Raw genomic sequence first — 26,759 nt, 5'->3', positions numbered from 1 at the left:
TCTGTTATATTGTAGTATATCAAAGACAAATCAACTGGAATATGTAATTTTCATCCTAGCTGTTGATTGTAAGCTAATACATGCAATAAAACAAATGTATTATATATTTGTGGAGCAAAGCCTCAAATGTTGCGTTGGTTTCTGAAATCAGCTTTTACTTTAAAGGTCCATTGCCTGTAAACACAAAGTATTCACTAAAGAGGGAGTCTGCAGGACGGTTGAAAACCTTAACTACACTTGGCATTACGAAGGGCCATCCCTGATTAATGTCCCCATCTAGAACTAATTCAGTGAGCTTTCTTGAGATTCATTTTATTAAATAAACTATGAATTGTGCAGGTTCTTCACAGCTCATAGCTAAATCAGAATGAAACCTCACGCAAACAGACCTCTACAAGGTGCTCTTACGGCATAAAACACCAAGTTTCTTAAACCCAACTTTTTATTTAATTATTGTCAGGAAGATGAAGTGTAAGATGATTTTTATTTTACTAATGATAACGGATGTATTTCTGGTTTTCATGCCACCCTACTAGGATATATACACGTTTTATAATATTAATATAAAATATTTTTATTTGTCACTGCACAATGCATTGTGGTGGTCGGTTCAGTTTTGGTGTTTGGGTAGAATGCTGAATGTGCCCAGGGTTTAAGGAAATTCTGCATATTTAATCCATCAGTTATACTAACAAACCAAGCAGACACATCTTAGTGAGTTAGAATAATATTGACTGCTGAAGATTCATTTGATACCCCTTGAATACATATAACGTTTGCATTCTCTGCTTCAAATATAGATCAATAAAATCAATATATCCGTAAATCCCAATGAAGAACACAGGAGAAGATATCAAAGGGCAATATTCTTTTGGCTTCTAGGTAGATAGCCACAATTTTAATAAACCATTACGAAGGCTGTTTATTTGTGCCAGTATATCATAACACAGTGTCTTAGTTATCTGTTCTTGATTATTGAGACAAGCCAAGGAAAACAAATGCAAGGTCCATCATGTGGTGAATACGGATTTATTTTTCTTAATGTCCATGGATATCTAGCATGGCAGGATACCACAGAATATTCTCAAAGTTCACTTTAGTGTTCAAAATCATCATGGATTTCTACGGAAGTTGCTATTCAAGCTTTTATAAATGTATCTCCATGACACCAGAATAAAAAACATGTTCCTCTGTTATATCATTGGTAATTCCACTGAACTATATTATATAAATGTTTTTTTAATAGTATTATACAAGAACCATGCAACGCTTGGATCATTTTATAGTGTATTTTTATTATTATTGTTATTGTTATCTAAGATTAGATGTTAGATGAGGTTCTACAAAATATAATGAACATTAAGGGTATATCCTCCTGAAACCTGTTGTTCTTACCTATCAAAACTGGCGGTGTTTCAATGGCTACCACTTTCTTTCAAAGCAGATAGGAAGCCATAGAGGAAGAACCTATGTAAATAACGATTCAAATTCCTTTGCAAGTAAAAGTGATTGACAAAGTTTTTTTTTTACTCCAATGTATGGTTTTTGTAATTTCAATATACCCTCAATGGACTTATTGAAAACTAGCTTATTGAATGTCACATTGCAGTATTTATCAAGTGTTGTATTAGACAATATTACAACACCAAAAGCCCTTGGAAGATTAACTTCTTTGTAAGCAAGCTATATAAAGCAAAAAAAATACAGCGAATATTTACCCAACTGACTGAAAGAAAACAAGACACATGAGTATTGGTGAAAGGTGCATCTTTGGACAAGAAGAACAATCAGAAAGAACACTGCCCTAGGATTGTTCACAGGGTCATAAAGAAATTTGCAGCCAGAGGCCCACACCCATAGGACAATGCTATATAACACTTTGGTCCACAAACAACTGCTTGGTAAAAAGGACCAAGAAAGGAGGAAATGACTAGTTTGGCTCAACCGCAATCTACAACGCTTCTGGTCCTGAAGAGCCAGACACTGGGAAAAATGTCCAGAAGATTTCCAGTTTAGAAAGGGGGGGAAAAAGGGTCATGGCTGTTTAGCACATTTCCAGTAGAACAGATTCCTTGTGGTAACTCAAAAACAATGTTGTTGTATAGTAAGCCATATCCCCAACTACCTGCCGTAAATTGTTTCAACCCATTCTACAATATAACATATTTAAAGAACTGCAAATAGGATCTAACTCTCCCTTGCTGTACCCCCGTAACTGTGTAAGCGCTCCTCTTTCCCTCAGGTGAAGTGGCATGAGGCCGGCATTTATAGTAATGGAAAAAGGAAGGGAACAAGAAAAAAAAATTGCAGACACCAGTACAAAAAACAAGGCACTTTGCAGACAGACGGAAAGAACTTACACCTGGGTAGGATACATAAAAAAAACAAGAAAGTATAAGAAAACTATGGGCTCTGTAAAAAATGAAAAGCAGCAGCACAAGAGCTAAAAGGGGTTGATGGCCCACATTATTTTCTGCCCACTATACTTGATGTAATAAAGTAAAATCTCTAGTGCTGGCAGATATAATGGGGGGGTTTGGCAAACTAGATCATGTTCTAAATCTAAAAGCTACGGTACCTGGGAGCCCATGGAGCTGGAATGTGTTATTATAGAGGATGTGGAAGCTGATGGGACTTGGTACTTCAGCAACTTGATTTTACCTCTCTCAAAACAGGAGATGTCATTCCTTCCACAGGCAGGAAGCAGACACTGACTTACGGATGCAGCTAATCATCAAAGAGTCCACTGTTAAATCAGGAGCAATGTTATCAAAAAAACTAAGGCAGGATGGCAAAGTGATGTCTTAATATATTGACATGAGAACAAAAAAGGTACAGAGAAAAGAAACACAGTTAAAAGATAGGGAAGGAGGAGTAACGTGGCACGGAACAGCTGGCTGTAAACGTTTCTCTTAGTTAATAAACCTAACAGTTCTCTAAAGTCAAGTTATGGAGTTGAACATTGAAAGTGCGGACTACAGGCTCAGGATGTTTTTTGGGCTCAGGAAGCTGTTGCATGGTTCACCCTAGGTTTGCGCTGGGGGAGGGCCTTGGTGTCAGGGTCTGAACCAGCAATTTGGACAGGCTCTGAAGTCGCAGCAGGTCCATTGGTTCCAGTTATGTTGGAGGATGTTCGGTCAATGGGCTGGCGTGTGCTCTGGGGGTGATAGCCCTGGTTACGGGCACCTGAATGATACCAAGAGCTGTTCCTGTTCCGGTTGGTGTTGTCGACTCTCGTATTGTTAGTGTGGTAGTTTTGCCGTGGGCCCTGAGGTCGGTAACCCTGTCCTTGTCTTTTATTTGCTGGTAGTCCCTAATAATAAAATGAGGAAATGTTAGTAGTTAGACCTTGCACCACTAACCTTTATTTTACACATTGAAGCTGAACGTAGCAAAGAACATTGCCCTCAACAAAGAAAAGTTCCAAACTAATCTGTTAACTGGTAAGATAGCACTGAAGCAATGTTTCTGGTGAGAAATATAGCATCACAGACCGAGTACACAGCTTTACAATGTATATATCAGAAATCAATTAATCCATGACATTAAGATCTTTGAAAGTATCAGTAACTGACTTATAACAAATATTTATTTATTACAGATATCCGGTAGGTAGGAGAGGTGGTACCTGTCTGGGAGGTTGGATCTGACGGTTGACATAATGGCCGGCTGTTGCAGGCGTGTATCCTGTGCCTGCAGACTTCCTGCTGTTTGAGTTAAGGCTGGGGGCAGAAGACAGTTCTGGAGTGGACGGGGCAGAAGTCTCACTGGGGCTGGTCAGAGAACAGCAGCGAGAGCGGACAGAATAATTGTTCTTTGGGTGAGAAACTAAAAAGAAAGAAAACCCCCAAGTCATGCTATATAACATTAAGCAATGGGACACGCAAAATCACAAGTTGTGCCTTGTTTGTAAACCTGACCATCCCCATCATACCCAGAAAGTTTATATTGATTAACAAACAAATCCCACCTTGCTACCAAGTGAGTCCAGCTCATCATAAGGCTACCGCATTCATCCATTGTAATAAAGTAGTCAACTGCTTCATACACAGAGGCAGGAGGATACTTTGGGAAGGTTACAACATTAGCTACATTCAATAACACTTGAATCACAATAGACAGAAAGGGGGAATTAATATTTTGCAGTAAGCACTTCAATTCAGCAGGGATTCCACGCAGACATAATGCGACTATTATTGGACATGAGCAGACAAAATTTGGTCTGTAAGCTTAAAAAACATAAGCGGACTACAATGGATATTTTTTCCCCTCATTTAGTTTTCTTTATGACACTGAATATACTAAATGCCTTTTGGCATCTTATGAGAAATAAATAAGGGGAACATTTTTTGTGTTTGTTCCTTAAGCATTAAATAGGGACCAGGAGAAATATTTCCAGGGAGAGAGGACTCAAATTGTGACTGTCCCCCCAAAACTGTGGGTGCTCTAATCACCATTGTATAATAGCTATAGATTTGTTATAGGTTATTAAGAATTAGCAAAAGTTCAGGCCAAATAAATTATGTAGAAACGAGAGTGGACTAAGAGTGGACTAAGCTGCTACATGAGAACAATCTGAACAAACATACTACTAACCTTGCCCAAAAGATTCTATACTCTTCTTTAGGCTTTCCAGATCAGCAGTGAAACGTGCAGCCCGACCCAATTCCTCATCATATTTCCGTTCACTTACAAAATGCTGTAAAATGTACCATGCAAATTATTTAAATTATTTTTTTTTTTAAATACTTCGGTACACAGTTATACAAACAAAGGTTGCTTAATACTCTCTAGTCTGATGCTACGTTCAAACTTGAGCCAAGAGCATGAATACATTAAAAATGAATTGCTTTTGACACTTGCTGTCATGTACTTAAAACGAAGCCTTGCAAAACCTCCTTTATTCTTGATTGGCTATATGTGATGGCATTAGAGCTGAAACAACGAATCGATAAAATCGATAATAATCGATAACGGAAATCATCGATAACGATTTCCGTTATCGATTAATCGAGTGATCAATTCGTTGTTGGAGCACTCGGCTCCTTTTACTTACCTCCGCGAGCGTTCCCCGCTTCTGCTACACGCTCTGCAGTCTCCGCCTTCTTCTAGCTACGTGACGGATGTGACGTGTTCCGGTTCGCTCTGTGCGAGTGGCTCCACTCGCACAGAGCGGTTCGCTCTGTGCGAGTGGCTCCACTCGCACAGAGCGGTTCGCTCTGTGCGAGTGGCTCCATTCGCACAGAGCGGTTCGCTCTGTGCGAGTTGCTCCACTCGCACAGAGCGGTTCGCTCTGTGCGAGTGGCTCCATTCGCACAGAGCGGTTCGCTCTGTGCGAGTGGCTCCATTCGCACAGAGCGATTCGCGGGGGTGGGGGTCCACGGCGGGGTGGGAGTGGGGTTTCAGGGGATGCAGGGCAGGGTGTGAGTGTGGGTGCAGGGCAGAGTGGGGGTGGGGGTGCAGGGCAGAGTGGGGGTGGGGGTGCAGGGCAGAGTGGGGGTGGGGGGTGCAGGGCAGGAGACTGGGTGCAGGGCAGAGTGGGGGTGGGGATGCAGGGTGTGAGTGTGGGTGCAGAGCAGAGTGGGAGACTGGGTGCAGGGCAGAGTGGGGGTGGGGATGCAGGGTAGGGTGTGAGTGTGGGTGCAGGGCAGAGTGGGTGCAGGGCAGAGTGGGTGCAGGGCAGAGTGTGAGTGTGGGGGCAGGGCAGAATGTGGGGGCAGGGCTGGGTGCAGGGCAGAGTTGGAGACTGGGTGCAGGGGCACAGTGCAAAGTGCTGGGTGCAAAGTGCCAGTGCTGGGTGCAAAGTGCCAGGGCTGGGTGCAAAGTGCTGGGTGCAAAGTGCCAGGGCTGGGGCAAAGTGCTGGGCGCAAAGTGCTGAGTGCTGGGTACAAAGTGCTGGGTGCAAAGTGCAAAGTGCTGGTGCAAAGTGCTGGGTGCAAAGTGCTGGGTGCAAAGTGCCAGGGCTGGGGCAAAGTGCTGGGTGCTGAGTGCTGGGTACAAAGTGCTGGGTGCAAAGTGCCAGGGCTGGGTGCAAAGTGCTGGTGCAAAGTGCTGAATGTTGGGTGCAAAGTGCTGGATGCAAAGTGCCAGGGCTGGGGCAAAGTGCTGGGGGCAAAGTGCTGGGTGCAAAGTGCCAGGGCTGGGTGCAAAGTGCTGGGTGCAAAGTGCTGGGTGCAAAGTGCAAAGTGCTGGGGCAAAGTTTCTTGAACAGTAATAGTCCACCTCTTTTCAGAATGTTTGGGGTTATTTTGTTTCATAAATATTGTGTTTGGGTTCTTGTACTTTGAAAATATTGTTTTTTATTACATCATAACAAAATAAGAATGTTAATGTAAATTTTAAGTTGTTTTTTAACATCCAGTTCATTAAATTCTTTTAAATAAACGAAAAATTTGCATATTGTTTTTTTTATCCGATTAATCGAAAAAATAATCGGCCGATTAATCGATTATTAAAATAATCGTTAGTTGCAGCCCTAGATGGCATATCTAGCGAAGCAATAAGCCACAAAAACATCTAATATCAGGGGCACTTAAATACCTTAATGTCTGCTCTAAGCTCTGCCAAATGTTCCTCCGACATGCGCACAGCCACATCTGTCAGCTTCTTCAGCTCCTCGGCTTTCTTTTGCCGACTGTCCAGAATTTCCACTGGAAAAAGATGCAGGCGTAAGGAATAGGAATAGATTGGTTAGGAACTGTCTTGATTTATTGTAAGAGGGGGGAAAAACATCTGAATTGACTTTCACAACAGTCCAAGAGTGCAGCAGTGCACAGCTGCTGTTCTCTTTGGATATAGAGCAAATTATTTGCCTACAATGAGCTCCCACCTGAAAAGTGCTAGCAATCCCTTGAGATCTGCAAGCAGATGTAAAAATCCTAAGCCACAACAACATAGATTTTAAAAATGAACGTAAAAAACGTGTGTGGTTCTTCACTTGGTAAAACCCATGTTGTTTAAGGACATTGAGAAATCAACCGTGACAGTCAAAGTTCTATACAAATTGTCATTCTCACAGAGGACCTTTGTAACAAATCAAACCACTATCAAAACACTCATGCCAAGATAATTTAGCATGTTTCGTACTATTATGTCTGAAGTTAACGTGCACAAAGTACCTAACTAATGACATGAAAACATCTGAATGAGAGCGTGGAAAACAAATAACCCTCTCTGCACTCATAGCAACCAAAATGTGGTGTTCATTAAATGCTGAATGGCATCATCTGACTAGACAATCGTGTACAGGCCAATTCTAAAACAAAAAAACGTTTAAAAAAAAAAAGTGACAGGGCCAAACAATGACTTAACCACTTAACATTTCACTGTTTTTCCATAATCGTATTCTGTGCAGCTGGTTCTCCAGCCACAGACAAATGTGAGAAACAATGAAGTCATAGTAAGTAACATACATGCATACACAATATTTTGCAGTCGGTATAGTACTTACTTGCTTCTGCTTTCACCTTGTCCATTTCCCCAAGAAGTGCCACTTCTCTGTCCATGAGGCTATAGAAAAGGAGACAAATAGTAAGTGATGACAGTCTTTAACAGGCTCCAAGCCTTTGTAAGATATATATTACTTGAAAGTAGCCAGGAGGTGGCAGCAGAACTTCAGCTAGAAGATGATAATGCAGCTGTAAAATAAATGAACGAGTATGTGTGAATGAGGGAATGAATATCTGAATGAGGGAATGAATATCTGAATGAGTATATAAATGAGTGAATAAATGTTTGTGAACGAGTAAATAAGTGTGTGTGTGTGTGTGTGTGATAGCATGGCATAAGGAGGCTGTAATCACACCCCTAGCATGACCAGGTTCCAGTGTGTACTGGCTGCCTGTGCATGATAGGCGTGACCGATGTTAATCTCTCTCTCATATATATATGCCCAGGCAACCAGTACATGCTAGAAGCTGGGCATGATAGGACAGTGATTTGCTGTTGGCAATCACACTCCTATCATGCCAAGTCAGCCAGTACATGCTGGAATCTGGGTATGCCTGGGCATGATAGTGTGATTGCTGTTATATTATATGTTTTTTTAATATCGTTATTGCATTTTTGTCCAATTTCGGTGTGTTACTTTTATTAAAAGTGTGGTTATCTTTATTTTTATTTTATTTTTTTATATAAAGGTGGGGGTCATTTTCGGCCAAGTGAGTTTTTGGTTTCGGTGCATTCCTACTTTATAGTTCAGTAAACTCAATAAATCCATGTAATGGCATTTGTAAATTAAAATAAGCAGAATATGTATTAGAATTCAGAACGGCATTCATAACTTGTTCTCATCTGCATGATTGTTCCTGAACATTTACTTATAGCTCTCCTATTGATATTGATCAATTGATATTGATAGTTTTAAGCAGCCTTTGCAAAAGGTGTGTGTGTGTGGGGGGGGATAGGAAGAGAACTTCAGGATAGGATATTGATTAGATATGCTTGTTTTGCCAAGGATCTCCCCGAGGTGAAATAGTTCCTAACCTCTTCCAAATGAATGAAAATAAAAGAGCACAATTATATTTAATGCTGATAAGTGAATTTAGTTATTAGTTTTGAAAGTATGCATACTGGATAATAAGAACAAAGTCAGTCTGGATTTAGTAGTTCTAGAAGAAGGAAACATGGAGAACTATCAGGGATAGACATGTAAGAATACAAAACAGTAGTGCCTGGGAGAATTTCTACATCAGCGATGGCAAAACTATGGGACGCATGCCACAACAGGCACGCCAAGACCTCTTTTGCGGCACACGGTCAGGTTGCCGGCTGGTTAATTAGAAAAAGAAAAAAAAAGTCTGAAACAGGTCTTGTGCTGCCTTGAAAAAAAATAACAAGTAACTGTTCCATAGTAAAGCGCCATTTATTCATTCTATGCGCTGGGACAAAATGCCATATGCATGTGCATAAGGGGAGCCCTGAGCAGGAACAGACTTCTGACTTTAGGTGTAACGAAAGGTAAAGGGTAGTGAGGTAAAGAGAAAGAAGGGGAGATGGGAAGAAAAGAGAAAAGAAATGTTAAACATAATTTTCCCTATGTGCAAACACCTTGCACCCAAATAGGCACATATACGCAATATACATGTGCAGCTGCCACTGCCATTTTCTTCCTTAAGATAAGAGTTAAAGATGAAGCAGGTTATTCTCCAAATTGCTGCATTTATCCCCAAACAGAATTTATATATCATTGTGTTGGGGATATAGTAATTTTCCGTACAGTAATTTTGTACTGAACTACACGTTTAATGTGCAGTGTTGGAATTTTGAGATCGGCATTTTGGTTTTATGCAGGAAAATTGGGCCTAAAAACTGTAGTATACTCAAAACATGAAAAGTCTTGCAAACGGCACCACACGTCCGGGAAAATAGCTGAACAGTACTACGGTGTATTCCAGATGAACTGTCCCCTGTCATATTTCTAACAATCATTCTTCTTTCAAGCACGGGATGTTCATTTACCAACACGGACATTTGCAGGGGAGTTAAAACATTCAAGCCCATTGACTTCACTATGTGGCAGGAAAGGAGTATCTCTTTAAAGAAGGGCTACGCTGGGCTTCTAAAATGCAGTCATTAGAGAGATTACTGGAAAGTAGTCTCACATTAAGCCAATGCCATATGCGAGGCCAGCTCAGGCCTTTGTGCAGGGGTTGATCCTTCACATCGAAAGTAAAATGAGTTACGTGAATAAACATCACGGTTTGTGACAGCAAATCAGATATATGGTACATACAACAGAGTGAGACAGCAAAGGCACCTGCCTATATTTTTAAGCCAGACATTTTACTTCTAGTTGTCTTCCGGATGGACCTAGCTTGACAATGTCACAAACATCTCTCACTCATTTCCTGAGACCCCAATAAATCAATTAAGCAAGTGAATCTTTTTTTGTCTGTAGTGACATTTTCCCATTTAACTTCATTAAATGGGAAAATGTCACTACAGACAAAAAAAAGATTCTATTATTTAGATGCCACTATGTACACTGCTTTATGGTTAACAGCTGTTTTTTGGGTAAAAAGCAGATTCTTAGAGCCAAGGTCAAGCAATCATACAGATATTATGCAAAGGAAGGTATACAGAACAAATTAGTGGGGACATTCTGCTGGTTGCTATGATAATTGAATCACTTTTAGGATTCCTCTTCACATAGAACCCTCCATATTTATTAAAGTCCATAGTCTATGCTTCTGGAGTCTTGCACTGACATATTCGTATGTTGGCATTTCAGATTTGCAATGACATTTAATTTGCTAATGTAACAAAGATATAAAACACCTTGAATTATTTGAACATACACACACTGCTATTGTTTCTTGTGTGTATAAAAGGGCAAACACCCTGTCTGTAATGACTGTGCTATGAAATCCGGCTTTAAGCTGGAGCATGGGTTCTTCCTATGCTATTTATTGAAGGAGTTTCCAACTGGCAAGGAGCCAAAGCAGCTGGGAGCAGCTCAGCTTTCCGCTCCACCATACGGAACTGGGTTTCCTGGTTTACAGTCGTGCACGCTATACTAAGACTCGTTTCTAGTTCTGCCAGCAGTCACGGAGAGCCACTGTCTGTCTGGAAAGGTTGATAATTATGCAGTGCAATAGGATGCACTAGGACTCTATGATGAAAGAATAGAGTACCCTTCCATCAGTGTAATGGAAGAAGCCCCTACTTTAACCAGAGTCACGATTTCAACACAAATAGCCATTTGCCTACTGGTAGAAAATATTTCCGTTTAGCAACATAATGAAGGTCCACCAAGTTTCTTCAGATTCATTTAATGTCCTGGCCTTGACCCGAGTCAAAATTAAACAACTTGTACATTAAAAACATAATATCACAGCCTAAGGTGGGCTGCTAAACTCAAAAATCACAATGAGCAACAATATTTTTACAGGGTTGGGTTAATATACGTTGCACGTTTATTATGAGACCATAAAAAACGACATATGTACAAAACTACCTAACGCTTTCACCCTTCCTAGAAAGCAAACAGTTAATACATGCAAACCGGCTAAAAGCAGGTAAAAGCATTTTTTCATCATACTGAAATTTAGCCTGCCATTGTGAGGAGGTGGAGGTTATCACCGGGTCATAAAAATACGCCCTTGCACAATGCAAAACAAGCACTGCGGTACGTGTCATAAAGGTGCTGAACAAATGGAACAGCCCAAGGCCATGACTCCCAGCAGTGAAAGCATGCGAACGGCAAGAAACGAAAGAGCAAGAGAGAAACGAAACAAGAACAATTATGCTGACAACACAGGAGATGATACATATAGGAAAAGAGAATGGAATCTGCTGTACTGTAGGAGAAATCAAAACTCTGTATAACACCGTGCAACGGTATATGAGAGGACGTTGATGACCACCTTTGCTGCCTATCCTGCGTAGCTCTAAAACCGACTGCTGCAATACTAACAGAGCTTAGGGTTCCAAGTGAATAATTCCATCATCGCCTCTTTACATGTTTCATGTACGTTCAAAAAGCAGATGGACTTAAGTTTGTTTGATGCCTTGCCTTATTTTCAGGAGAAGCGTATGTATGCCTGTGCCAATTACAACTTGAGCCACAAAGCACAGCCAGGCAAGATTCTGAACCCAGATGTCCTTTGTCAAATGTCGGTCCGAGCCAAGAGACTTGACAAAGATCATCTGGATTAAAAGGTTACCTGCATGTCCGCCTACTCTTGATGGCACAATAATAGGTCAAAGAAACTACAAAACACTGTGTTGCACAGTTCTTGTGTTTTTTTAGGTCAACCTTTGCAAGCGTAAAACCTGTCGTGGTATTAACTTCTACAACTTCTATTGGTAGATCACATCACATAGCTAGCATTCTCTTAAATGAGCAGTCAAGCATTTTTTTTTTTTACATGATTGTTCCACATATCTGAAGTTCTTCAAGTTCCCCCATACACCGCTGAGCTTTTTCAGGTGACACTCTCTGTAGGAAACATAACTCATCTATTTTTAAGCTTGATGTCACACTGGCATATAAAAGGTAACAAGCTTTAATCTGGAACCCTGCTGCAAGAGAAGAAGGCTCATGAGATTCTACATTGTTGCCTGCTAGGAGATATATAGCAGCTGCTGAGAAACAAACAAGCAATGTTTCCAGGTGAATTAAAACACTGTGGGCCTTGGTGCACCATTAACACAACAGAAGCTACTTAGCCAGGAATGCAAATAATGGGGAAATTCCATTAGGGAACATTCAAATAAATAAAATAAATATTAAAAAAATAAAATAAACAAACATTTTAAGTTTACTTTTGGCAAACAGTGCCTCTGTTTTACAGAGTTACAGGATGGGTCCTTTATTTGAGACTAAAAGGTGCTACTGGTAGAAATGGCATTTCTTGTAGCGTTGTCTGCAATTCTTTATAATTGTGCCACTTACCAGCTCTGTAACTCTGAGAAGGTCTGCTTCATCTTTTTGATTGAGGCATCCATTTCTTCTTTCACCACCATGCGGTAGCGCGCCAGGGAGACAGAGCAGCGCTGCAGGTCCTTCACCGACTTCTCAATGTTGGCACCTGTAACAACACACAGGCTTACAGTCTCCATATTAGTGTTGCTTGGAAACGTAACTTTTGTTACAGCTTCAAGACCTGGTATTGCAATTTCTTTTTTAAGAAAAAAAACTATTTTTCAGTTACTGCATAAAAAAAAGATTAAAAAGTAATGGTAAAAAAGATACAGCAGCTTTTTTTTTTTAAAGTTTACCCAGCTTTTTGGAACCCGCAGAAGAGGGTGCATCTTCATTCATTGACTGGGAGCTAGACATGCTGCCCGAGCGCGCTTTGATCGGATGCCTGTGGTCGGATGGGACAGCTTTATGATGGGAGGAACTCTGAGGAAGGTGAGACATCAATTTCAGTTCCAGCTCTGGACGACCGTTCTGGAATGTGGATGCTACGGGAAAGTAAAACCATCACTTTTTTTTGCATGATCAAGTGTTTTATGATGATTACCAAGACATTCATAATATTCTACACAGATGAATCAGTGTATGTTTCATACCTAATGTATATTCTCTGTTACTATATACATATATAGACAGGCAGAGAAATATACTTTCAATCTGAGATTATGCTTTATTTAGAGAGCGCCAGTAGATTTTGTAGCGCAGGAGAAAATGCATCAGCTACAAATTTCCATGTATGCTCTCACCTGTGTGGTCAGAAACATCTGGGGTGGAGGGCTCAGAGTCTTCCAACTCTCTGGCATCCAGAGAAAGGGTGTCCAATCCCTCGCTGAGAGAATCCACAGACTCTGTGTCATTGGTGGAACCATTGATATGGTAACCGTTTAGTCCAGCCTTTTCACAAGATGGGGCGTTTTTTTCTACCTCTACATGTACTGCTTTACTCGCATCAGCTGTGGTGCTCTGCGCAGGAACCTCTGACTTAGGTTTACTCTTCTTCTTTTTGTTCTTAAAGGAAAAAATATTAAATGATAATATATATATTAAGGACTAAATATAAACACACATATATATACTGAAGGACTCCTTATTTAAGTCGATGTTTTCTTACAAAAAAATCTTAGGGTATATTAACTATAAGAAGGTTTACAAGGCTATTGTGTGGTGTGTGTGTGCATATATACACACACCTACAGAGCCCGGGGGGAAAAAAAAAAGTTTATTTACATACAGCAGGGTCTTGTTTTACTGTATGGGTCTTAATGTAAACATAGTTAATAGAAAAAAATATTCATGATGGTGCATGGGAGAAAAAAAAAAAAAGAAATCTGTGGGATATCTACATGTGCCCATCATCTAAGCAAAAATTTGTGCGTACAATATAAAACACAAGTACCTTTTTTTTGCCCAGCACGGTCCATTCTTTCAATACCTCCACAGCATTTCCTGGAGAAAATTATAATTTGTTACATTGAGCTACGCAAAGACAAAAGGTATTGCAGAAGCAGGATGTAGAATATGAGGAACAGAAGAACCAGGTCATATTCTGCTTATAGTACAGAATGTAAAGACCAATTAACGCCAGAGTCTTCACATCAGGATAAACGGGCAGAGTAGATGGGCCGAATGGTTCTTATCTCCCATCAAATTCAAATTCTGTGTAATATGCAAACATTTAAGTGCCATTAATTGACAAGCTTTAAAAAGGAACTTGCAAGGCCTTTGTGCTTTAGGTAGTGTTTTGTTTGCAGATCTCTGTAGTTGAGATAATGAGAGTGTATGCTGCTTATCACATATTAGCCACATAGATTTCCATGCACACAGCATACACGGAACAGTCTGACTAGAGTCAAATCAATTACCGTTTCTGGAATTACGGGACAGAATTGGTTGCTGATGGCGAGATTAACGCATCTCCAATCCGGTTGATATCTGCTACTAGAAATATTTTCTCTTAAAAAAAAGGGAGATCCCACTCGTACCTTCCATGAAAGCTTGCACTGTCCTGTCCACACAGTTGTCAAAGTGCTGGAGCACCAAGATGATCTCATTGTTGCTCTTATTGGGGACCACAGCTCGTACTGCATTGATCTAATAACACAAAACAAAACTTTCACATGAAATATATATATTATATAAAAAAAAACATCAATTATGCTTCAAAACATAAATTCCCATGTCAAACAAAGAACTAAACTGGTATCAAATCAATGGTTTCAATTTACAGGTTGCCATATTATCCTGAATATTAGATTCAACTGCTAACTAGGAGTACATACCTTTTCCTTCATATTTTCATAAGAGCCTCCTTGAGCCATCACAGTATTGGACTGGACGTCAAAGACAAAGCCTATAGGATCTGCAAATAGAGAACACATACGTTACTTATAGTCTATACAAACGCCGGCCACACACGTCCTGTGATAATATAATATACAATAAGGTGGTATAAACGTTTGATCTGCTCAACTAAAGGAGCCAGATCTTCAAGCAGAAATAGAACTTCTTTAGTATACCAGCAGCTTTTGCCCAGCCTTCTAAACATATCACACTTTAAATATAAAACAGTTCACCTTTTTATGCATTTCAAAATTTTATTAACAAAATGGCTTTGAAATACAACAGAGCAACAGTAGATCTTCAAACTGTGTTAATGTAATATACACAAGAACATTAAAATGAGTTATTCACAGAAAAATAAAAATCAAACACACACATGTACGTTTAATTGCTGCGATCATTAATGTACTCCCATAAGAATAGCCATCATCTAAAAGGAAAAAAATATCCGGAACCCAACTCCGATACACTCACAGTCTCTAAAACCCTGTATAAGAAAAGCAATTGGAGAGTGCTAAAAATGTTTACAAAATGCTAAAGTTACCTGAAATACAAAATAAACTAGCACACGAATAAATAAAACATAACAAGTCATCTTTTCCTTGACAGATGTATTGTGTCACAATCTATGGTTTGTAATTAATGTCAAAGCATTTGCATCCCGTTTCCTTAAATAAAGCGAACCGCATTGACAAGGCAAAGCTCCGCCTGATAATTGACACAGGCTTATGTAAAGAACACTGCATGCGTGGCCACAGAGCTGGAATAGGAACTGCTTCTCTATCACAGCTGTAGCATTTGCACTTTTAACCTCTTCACGTCCTTCGTAAATAAAAGAAAGGATTCAAAAGGTTAAACCTCTATAGAGCCAGAATGTATAAAAAAAAAAAGTGATTGCACCTAGATCAACAACATATTTCAACCTATCAGAGACCTCCCCTTGAACTCCATGACGCCGACAAACTACAACCCGACAATCCCGGTTGGATGAAAACTTTTTTTTGTATAGAAACGCTATTTTCTTAGCAAAATAGAAACAGTTACAGCCAATTACAAAGATACCAAAAGGTTTAACTGTGAACCATAACGGGATTTCCTTGACCATGGATTTGTCCTCCATCATCTTAAAATGTCAGCTGTTTGTTTAATGGTTATGCAGACTATACACACACACACACACACACACACACAATCTAAATATATTAAGGCGGATTTGCAGGTAGTTTTTTTTTTTTATTGAATTTAATTATGTTAAAAAAACTATTTAAGAAAAAAGCTTTAAGAAAATATAATTTTCTTTTTTTATATGGCATAAGTATGTTGAAATTAGCCACGTTTTAAAACCTTAAAAATGAAATGAGTTTTTCCTTCTCATTAAATCCAACTGTTCTAGTATTTCATCTCAATGAAGAAGACATCTACAGCAAGAAAAAAAAAATAGAGCTTGACCAATCCCAGCAGCCACTGCACAGAGATTTTAGATCTAGTTCCTAATTTTTGTGTAATTTTATATTGAATTTGGCCAGCCCGGACTTAAACACAAATGCACACGCATACATGTTATATATGCAGACAAGAATGTGTTTAGAAATTGCTAAGCAACAAGTAGTTCTAGCTGTTGATGTAACCCAAAGGTCCCGTCATGCTCTGTGTAATATTATATATATAGTATATTATATATATAGTGATTATGCCCCCCCCCAGTGAAAATGCATACTGGAATTTTAACACAGAAAACCAGACTGCTCACAGCTTTTGTTATTAAGAGAAACCTGATATTGTAATTAACAGTACTGATTTCCCTGGAGATAGCCTCTAAGTAATCTACGTAATACCTTTTAATAGAGCAACCTAACACACAAGCTTTTCTGACAAATGAAGAAGGGGCAGATGAAGTTTTGGAAGCTGTATGACCAACAATTTGGTTTTAATAATATTTTGGACATTTCATATTAATAGGTGAATATGTTATGTGACAGTCAGTCAATGTAAACATTTAAGTATGCAAAAAAAAACCAAACTGATGAACAATCTTGCCTAAACTACCATATTTTGTTTAATGACCAATATAAAAGTTAATATTAGTTATTAATATTAGTTTTGTATTTAAAAAAAAATATTCCACAAATAGCAATCAGCCTGCTGCTGGTCAGTGGCCAGCATCCAGTACGTGCTGGCAAGCAGCTGTCCAGGTAATACGTGGCTGCTATAGAGTACGTTACTTATTGGCGTAGATAAGAAATGAAGGGTTAATTAAGTATACATGCACAGGTTAGCAATATAATGGATTTAGAATCACCCCTGACTCAAAAAAATATCAGAATGAGGCATGAACAGCTAAACAGGTAATAGTAATAGTTACCATATAATTATATATATATATACACATACACACACATCTATATATACACACATACATGTCTACTGTATACGTACCAGAGGACCGCAGCGAGCAGGCAGTGTAAGGTATACAGGAGATGGGTGACACAAGGTGTAGTGTGATCAGAGGTACCTGCTCTATGCTGCCCTGGAACGTGCCACACATTTTTACAAGCCATTGCTTTCCAAACCACACCTCCTGCCTGTCAAAAAGCTCTACAGTTTACCATCACGCTGGTCACAGTCAGAAGAGAATCCGCACCCAAAGCAAGCATAACTTGTCGCTCGTCATAAGTGCATAACAGGCTTCCTGACGTCAATTCAGCCTCAAAGGGGGAGTGGTGTGCTGATAATACGCTGGACTTGGAGACACAGGTTCAACTCCAACGCGAACGCCTGAATCTTAGAAGAAATCTGCTTACCCCCCCCAGTAACTTGGGCGCTATCCTCAGTGACACTGAAGACATGAATGTGTTGGAACAGCAATATTAGAGATCTTCACTTTGTTAACCTTCTGCGTCTAAAGTATACAAAAATGAACAAGTAGACGAAACATTGACGAAAAAGCCCCAGAGCGCTTTCCCAGGGAAATAAGCAAGAAACAATATTTACTTCCTTAACCCGTTGAGTGACACATGTACGTGACACAGTATTTTGCTGCCACAATGAGACACCTCTCAGCCACACAGATGGTTACTGTCTCTACCACTGAATGTGTACTCTTCCAAGTTTAGGTTTAGAATGTCAAGTGATGCAGTGTATGAGAACGGCATGCAAATTTACTGATAGAAAAGACCTTTTGTATTTCTGGAATTAACTGCTATACATGGTTGGTTAATTTTCACCTGCACAACAACTGTTTTCTGCCCCACAAAGATATAGGACCGACCGATAACTAGCAATAAACTCATAATGCTTTTACTCTATTGATTTTAAAGGTTATAGTGCTGGCTACGCATATTGTTACTCAGGTAGCAGGTAAGGTAGAAGAGGCCAACAGGTGGACGTCCAGATGTCCTAAACTACAAAAGGGCTGGTAGAGAATAGTGTGAGGTGAAGTTAACTTCTCTCAGGGCAGTGGATATAGGGGGAACTTCACATAAAACTGGCACAGGGGTATATCCCCTATATTATGGTCGTTTTTGCGCAGGCAGCACTAAATATCTGGCAGTGAAGGCTGTCAAATGCCTTCAGACTAAATGTGACACTTACTGACCACCATTACATTCAGAGGTGGATTTGCTGAACAGGGATCCCTACAGGTCATACACTTAATTGACAACTTTTAAGAAACGAAAAAAAAAAAAAAAATAGGCGTCATTTAAATTAGCTAAACTAACTTGGGGGATGCTGCTGAACATGATATTTCATTTCTTGAGCAGAAAATTAACTAAGCAAAGTGGCAAATGTATGTCTACAAAAAGTTATGACAAACTTTGGAGGAGATTGGTGATAAAATCCTCCGGGTCACGGAAGCGGGGTCTTGACACGCCTCGCTCATTTCTCTCCCGCAATGTCAGTGGGACCATCCACCAAGGGAAGGCCCGAGTAGCCGGAGCACAGGAGCTCCCAGGTATGATTATGTGCACCTTGTAATATCTGCCCTTTTACAGCCAAAATAGCTAAAAATCTTAGACATATAGGTTATGTTCAAGGGGCCTATTCACTAAAGACAGTGTTGTAGAATCTTCACTTCAATGTTCATTATGAAGGGCCAGCACTGGCAAGCTGATCCTGTAAGAATGGCTGAGCTTGCCCTGTATAATGCATAATTCAATGGTTGGAGACATTGCACTGAACTATACATTCTACAGGCCAGCAGCAGAAGCATATTGGGGATGGGCCTTCATAATGCATAGCAAGGCACAGAAGCTGAAACACTCCCATTAGTGAATAAACACCTAAGATGTTGATGTTAAGAAAATTTTAATCTACCCTTAGAGAAAGCTGACAGCTCCAAGCAATAGCCTGGGTTGCCTTGTCATTAATTCATCTTTAAAAAAAGAGCAAAATAAAATAATATTTAAGAAAAAATAACCTACAGCTAGAATACACTCTCACACACAAGCGCTCGAGGGAGGGATACTTTTAAGTATTAAGCACAGGGAGTTTGCGGATGACATGGACTATGATCGCAGATATCCATATTATGCTGGGTGCTGAGCAATGTACATTTACCATTGTAGTTTTGCTCATAGAAACCATAGATGGAAAATGTTTAAAATATTATATATATATTTTACACATACGCACAAAATTTTCATTAAAAAAAACCCCCCAAAAAACCCAGCAATGTCATGATGTTTTAGTTAGTGTTCCGGTATTTGTCCCTCTATTCACTTCAGAAGACCCGTCGTATACGTGTGACTTTTCCTACATCCCATGTAGAAACTATGGTTTTACCATCTAATGGGCAGTATATTGCTGCTTTTTAAAACCATGGAAATCGTTCTTTTAAGATAATGCCTTAACCTTACTTGTTTCAGAAACCACCTGCAGGGATGTATAGAAGAATACAATGAAGCATGAAGGGGTTTTATCTTCTCTCTAACTTAATGAAAGGAAAAAAAAAAGAAACACGTCAGTTTTTATTAACTGGACTACAAAGTAAGGATCCTTCAAGAGAAACGGGCTTAAAAGCGAGAAAATTCACCACATAGAAAGTTTTTAATGTATCTTAGCCCTTAATGGCTTTTACAAGCAAGATTCCTAGTTGATAAGCCTTTCACACAATAAGACAGGTGCCTGAATGCTCAGTTTCAGTTTATGAGTCAAACAGAAGGCATGCGACATCTTCCTTTACAACAAAACTTCTAAGACGACACTAGTAAGGAATACTGAATATCATATTGTATCTTTTACATTCCTGTGACCAAAATAAAAATTACCCTCCAACTTTTGCATCTGCGTTTTATGACCCATCTGTGACATATTACTCATGTATCTAGCTCAGTATATAAGTCTTGGAGTCTGTGAAAATAGAGTTAATACAGAGAATGGATGAGGTTAATGCCAGACACACCAGTACACAGACATGATGTCAAACAAAAACAGCAGGAGATTGAGTCAGGTCAATGGCTACCTGCATATGGTTTTTAATTGGATTTCATGCCCATAGTAGAGCAGAATGCTTATACACAAGTTCCTTCTGCGCCATCCAGAATAGGGGCAGCTCTCTTAATACTTCACTTTAGAAAGATTTTAATGGCTGCCCAAGAAAAAAATATGCACCACAAAAAGAAAGTATCATGCACCTGTTTTGATATAAAATACAAGACCAAGAAAAGGACCATAAATATACATATATTTTTAAAGAAAATGTTAAAAAGTGTTGGTGGCGGACTAGGAACTAACATCCTGAATGTCCTTGTCTTGCTTCCCATTTGTCTGTGTTCTTGTGCACGGATACACTGACTTATGAAAACAGGCAGGCAACAAGCAGGCAACGGGGCTGCAGCTGCACCGCAAGAAAATACTAAAGCCACTGATGCCCTTCCCCCAATTTACAGCATTTATAGTTAAACTTTAAAATGATGTCATTGGAAAGTATAATTTGTATTAGGTTTGGATTTTTTCGATTTGTTTGTGACCCTTACCATACAAGGAAGATGCACACCAGGTCCAATGACTTCACATCACACGAGCAGCTGTCACAAAAATCTCACCATACCAATAACAAAAGCATAGCAAAACACTATGTAGAAAAAAAACCTTCTTTGAGCACGTTCATCAGAACCATACAAAATAGTTCTTGGAACGTTAGATTTGGAAAGAAAAATGCTCATCAGTAAAGAAATAATCATTTGTAACTAGACTGAGCAAACAACGGGGCTTCGCATTATAGCTAGTAGACCAAAGGACAGGAAACAAAAGAATCATACAATTGCCTTTATATATATAGGAAAAAAAACTTAACTGTAGATTTAAAAGGATAAACTACATACATGCACAAAACAGTTATATCCAGGGGAGTACCAAGAAACCAAAGGGCCCTGGTGCAAAAATTGCCCCCCCCCTTCTCCAAGCATCATGTCCCACAGTGCCAACTTCCCCAAACTGCATGTGATAACCTTTGCCCTAAGCAGCATATTGGTGACATCCTAACACCCAAATAGCGTGCCTGTGTCATCTTTGCCCCAGCTTGTCAGTGCCTCAAACAGCCTGTCTGTGCCATTATTGCCCTCAGCTTGTCTGGGCCTTTTTTGGCCCTTGCCTCCCCTCTAACATACACTCTGGCACACATATGTAAACACACTTACACATGCTAATACGTTTGGGCTTACAAATTCATTCTTACACACACACACCATCACACACGCCCTCCCAATCATACTAACACACCATCTCACACCACTTATAGATCCGCAGAAGTTAATGCTCACACAGCTCTGGTCCAGGTTGTAAGGGCCCTTTCTAAACAATTTGGGGCCAGCACGGGGAGACAGGAACAAGTAGTTGCAGGGGGCACAGGCCCCGATTGCCTCTGCGACCCCTCTAGTTACACCACTGGTTATATCTTATATTCGCATTCTAACACAAACGTTCCCTTCAGAATGGGGTTACCATTGGCCACAATGCCATGCAAACCATTGGTACACAATACATATGCTTCTTAAAGCCATTTAAGTATTATTTTTTTTTTTACCAATTTTGCTTTATTATACCAATTGCTTAGTTTCTTACATATCAGAGGAAAATGCCAACATAAATATTTATACTTGACAACCAAAATCTCTTTGAATTTATCAGGTCGATGTGACCTGTCCCTTAAGAGATAAACTGCTGGAATCCTTTCATGAGTCAAACAAAACAGGTTCCTCACGGTTATCTCCTCTCCCTCAAAATAAGCTATGATTACATAAGTGACAGGTCACCATAGCCTCTACTTTGTACTCAAACTTTTGGAGACTAATCAGGCCAGACTGGAGACAGAGGTTGCTGCTTGTGGGATATTAGCTAAGGTAATTACTAAAACGCCATCACCAAAACTATAGCTGGTTGACGCTATAAGAAAAACTCGAAGGGCACGAGTCGTAACTTTTAACATAATCAATGTATTTAAAGTATAGCTTGTCTTTTTTGTTCTACAATAAATAATTGTTTTGGAAACACGAAACAGGACACAAAAAGGTTTTAAACGTGATTACATATAATTATGGTGGTAGATCCGTTAAAATATTAGTTTTCTAAAGACTTACTCTTTAAGAACTACATACAATTAACCATAATCCAACATTTGTAAAACATATATTACACAAGAAGTCGAGAATTCCTACAAGGAAGCCAACCTTAATGGAAGCGAGACATGTGTTGGAGACTATAGTAGTGATCAACACATATATATAATACATATATTGTTTTTGGTGCTCACTGAGTGCCAAGTAACTATCATGGATTCCAGTTCAATGTCAGCTGAAGGGACACCAGTGCGTATTTGTTAAGGTTATCCAATGCATTTCTTTTGGTTTTATATGCAGTCTTTTAATTGCAGGTTTCTTATGCTGCGGAATATTGCATTATTTTACCAACCATACAGAATCCTGACTGCAGCTTATTAATATTGGTTTAGGCACACATCCCAATGACTTAGTGAAAGATATATTTGCATGGAGGCACTGGTGCTTGCTAAAAACGAAGCAACCTGACTTTTCACCCTGGACCTGTATAACAGAACATAAACCATAGGCTGCTGTCAACTCATAGCCAATTGTACTGAAAGTGGACCTGGCTACAAACTTGTTGATCACATTGAGAGGCACGAGTCAAAGTGAAACACAGATTAAGTTTGGTAAAGAAGATGCCTTTATTGGCTGATTTGTATTACATTGCAGGCTTCTGCAACTACTTAAGTCTATTCCTCAGGCATTTTATACATTCAAAACTTGAATCACTCATACAGCACTACGTAGGCAATCACATACAATCTGATTACTGTATAAATGTATAATGTGCCTGGAGAGACCCAAGTCTTCTTGAACAAATAAAGGTATCGTCTTCACCAAAAGTGCAAGCATATGCAGACTTAATTACAAAGTATTTAAAAACTATATTGGGAAGGATTATAAACCACAAACTAACAAGACATTTACCCTTATGAATGGCTGCTTCTAAATTATCCAACACAGTCACACTAAGTCTTGAACAAATTATAAAAATGCTAAATGTGTCACTTTGAATTTAATAGACATATAGAACAAATTGACCGGGTCAACCTCTCTACGTAGACCCAAAATACTTTCGACTCAAGTATCCAGCATCCAGAGACAAAACATAATACATTTAGCACCATGAACACTTCATATCTACCCATGCTGGAATTTGTGAGTGTATATAATTACATACATACACTTCATATTAATGTCTATGTATTTAGAATGCAATGTAATCAAAGTCGCTGTTGGTGTAATGGTCAGGTGTCCCAACAGATTTGCCCATATAGCGTGTGCACATATAGATTGTAAGCTCGTTTGAGCAGGGCCCTCTCCTCACCTGTTCTGTAAGCCAAATTGTTGTTCTATACTACTTGTTACAGAATATGATGGCGCTACATCTCATATATAAACATAGTGTACATAAACACCCCCCCCCCAGTACAGTTCTCCATATACGCTACGTAAGTTTGTTGTCATGGCAGTTTGAGACTTTTGGTAGCAAGGGGAAAAAAAGATTCTTCGGAAAATGTTGCTCATAATAACCGAGACAGATCCCAAGAAACAGGACGCACGCAGCAGTCCAAATATTTACCCTAATCAGTGTTATGGCCAACTATTGAGCTTGCACTCCTCCCTGTAACTGCTTTGTGCTTCCGCTTTCTCTCTCATTTATGACAGAAGAATACCATGCCATGAGAATTTAGATGAAATTCAAATCTGCCATTAACATAGGCAATCAAAATATAAGAATACAGAGAAAGGGAAGAGCAGTGCTCTGGATTTCTCCCACTTCGTTTTGATGGAGACCAGATGCGCATGAAATTTTAAATAGGAAATTTGACTACGCAACGCCCACCCACTGTGCCAGAGCTTTCAAAGTACTTTTAATGATATTCTCATAACATAAATAGGGTCAAATAAAAAAGGGTTTTGTGATCACAAGCCTACTGTAGTTAAATTGTCACATGAGTAAAGAAAGCCTTAAAGAAGCAATATATTAATGCTTTATTGTCTTATTTAATCATAGTTTTATTGTAAAAAAAAGGTATGCATCTCAATCTCTACTTTGTAAAGATAGGTCTGTCCAGAGAGTTAGAGTGAGTGTGTGCGTACAATTCAGTGGTACACAAAGAACAATGGCATGGAATAATGGCAGACAAGGATGGATGATGACATCAGAAGAGGGGGAGGGACAGAGGAGTACATTTGTTTTTCCTTTTCTTGGATAAACAGCACTTTTTGGTATACCTGCAGTTAACATATCTGATTTTACTGCTGTTTCTTAGCTCCAGCTTCACCTAATGGAGGCAATTTATTCCACAAGCACCTGCATGGATTTCATATAGGAAAGTACAATAAATGGCTGGAGTGAGCCATTTTGAATATGACAAAGAGTCGCGAGAGGGTCTAATTTAATAACAGTTTCTGAAACTTGCACAGCTGTGAATTTGCATCCAAGATGCTTCAGCGGTATGCACGATGATTCAGTTGGCCACTCTCGGCAAGGACTGAATTTGTCAGCAACCGGTTTCATTACTTTTGCGGTCTTGATCTGATATGGAAAACTACATGTTTGTAATAAAATAAATTAGTTGAATAATAAAAAAAAATATATCTAACAACTTAATCTGTCGATTTCTCTGTGTCTAAAAAGGTAATAAAAGCAAAATTTAACAAAAACACATTAAGGAGGAGACCAGAAAGAAACAGAATTTTATTCAGTACTACATGGTATCTTTTTCAGAACTTGCTATCCTTACCCCAACGGTCTTGCATACAAGGACGGTTATGGCTACGGCGGTCTTTAGCACCCACCAGCATTACATATAAGATCATTCTGTGCATATGTATGGATCCTGCTCTCCTGACGCTCAAGGTTCACTCAGTAAACGTGATTTTTGGAGGTTGATTTAAAGCTTTCCTGATTTCTCAAAAACAGCACAAGTATTAAATCCCCTTCAATAACATTTTATTAAATGAGGGGGCTTAACTGAACTTCTGTTTTCCAAATCTACTCTGAATAGACTATGTTCTGTTTAAGTAAAAGCCATACTGGCATGCTTGAAAGGGCATTCAGAATGACCTGTAAATATGCTATTAGGGGGAAAAGAAAAAAGTAATTGTTGGTACTGTGGAAAAAATCAGACCTTCCCCGGCTGTCAGAGATCAGAGTTCCACGCGCCGGTGTGGGGAATTATCTCAGTCGGGGGGTGTATGGGCTGCAGCGGAAGTCGCCTATGCGAATCACGTAGACTCTACACACTGCCCCAACTACACACCGGGAGTCAGAAGCACCGGTAAGTTTGGGGGGCGGAGTGTTAAATGTGGGGCATAAGGCAATTCTGTAGGCAGAGTGCTCTTTGAAATGCCTTTTAACCCACTTGATGCCTTTGCCTCCAGAAATGCCTTTTAACCCTCTATATGCCATCTGCCTCCTGAAATGCCTTATACCTCCCTATATGCCACTCTGCCCCATAATATGCCTTATATGGGGTATAAGGCATTTCTGGAGACAGAGTGGCACACAGGGGGTCAAAAGGCATATCATGGGGCACAGTGGCATATAGGGGGCATAAGGCATTTCTGGGGCAGAGTGGCAAGCCTGGGGGCAGATTGGAAAATAAAAGGAAATAAAAAAATATATATATTTTTCTGAATCATAGCTTTTAAGAAAAGAAAAAAAAAAAAAAAAAGTTTACATGAATTAACATTTACTGGTTGTCTTATATTCAGGCTTTTTTCCCTAAATTAATATTCGGATTTGGGGGGGGGGTCATCTTATAATCGAGCAAATACGGTAATCTAAAATGCCAGTGATGACATCCAAACATCCATTTGCTATAACGCCATCACGTCTAATTGCTTAAGGTCGAAAGCTGTGTTACATTTTTATTACACTTCAGGACAGATGCATTTCTCACCTTTGTTTTTTTTTTTTTTTTTTAAACGTTTGTGCTGCTGTTTATCAATATGGCTAGAGATCCCTATCTCATCAAAACCCCTCATGATGGCTTCACTACAACCCCTTGCTGTGACCTTCCTGCAGTGTGTGTTTAGCTGCGGGGGAGTCAGAACCTCCTTACTTATGTGATATAATGCCTGCAATATTACGTTCCAGGTCACCAAGCCATGGCTCTGCAGTAATGCTACATGTCATGAAGACCATGAAGGGTTTCAAATGTATTTGTCACTTCTCCCAAATCCTGACATCAAAAATATTTATATAACAGTGTTTACAGAGGTGTGTAAATTATATATATATATATATATATATATATACCGTATTGGCTCGGATATAGGCCGCCCCCGTATATAGGCCGCACCCTAAAAGTTTGGTGCTTTTTTAAAGAAAAAGTTTTTTTCTTTAAAAAATCACCAAAAAAACATCCTGCCACTCTGTCCTCTCCCCCCCCCCGGAGATATGGTGCCACTCTGTCCCTCCCCCCCCCCCGAGATATGCTGCC

General features: G+C 39.5%; 2 protein-coding genes across 2 annotated transcripts in view; one reads left to right on the top strand and one right to left on the bottom strand.

Moving 5' to 3' along the window:
* MCRS1 (microspherule protein 1) overlaps positions 1–26,759 on the top strand; it is a 224,560-nt gene that overhangs the window by 53,754 nt on the left and 144,047 nt on the right. The window lies entirely within an intron of this gene.
* Positions 1,014–26,759, bottom strand: part of SPATS2 (spermatogenesis associated serine rich 2) — a 41,797-nt gene continuing 16,051 nt past the window's right edge. The window contains exons 3-13 of the mRNA XM_053455593.1: positions 14,704–14,783; positions 14,407–14,515; positions 13,821–13,870; positions 13,171–13,432; positions 12,724–12,912; positions 12,398–12,533; positions 7,451–7,509; positions 6,541–6,650; positions 4,597–4,699; positions 3,629–3,828; positions 1,014–3,313 (exon numbers count right to left, since the gene is read on the bottom strand). Of these exons, the coding sequence (XP_053311568.1) occupies positions 3,002–3,313; positions 3,629–3,828; positions 4,597–4,699; positions 6,541–6,650; positions 7,451–7,509; positions 12,398–12,533; positions 12,724–12,912; positions 13,171–13,432; positions 13,821–13,870; positions 14,407–14,515; positions 14,704–14,783 (1,610 nt within the window). The 3' untranslated portion in view covers positions 1,014–3,001. The remainder of the gene's footprint in view (positions 3,314–3,628; positions 3,829–4,596; positions 4,700–6,540; positions 6,651–7,450; positions 7,510–12,397; positions 12,534–12,723; positions 12,913–13,170; positions 13,433–13,820; positions 13,871–14,406; positions 14,516–14,703; positions 14,784–26,759) is intronic.

This window comes from Spea bombifrons, chromosome 2 (assembly GCF_027358695.1).
Source record: "Spea bombifrons isolate aSpeBom1 chromosome 2, aSpeBom1.2.pri, whole genome shotgun sequence".
NCBI lineage: Eukaryota > Metazoa > Chordata > Amphibia > Anura > Pelobatidae > Spea > Spea bombifrons.
This window is presented reverse-complemented; position numbering and strand designations above follow the sequence as displayed.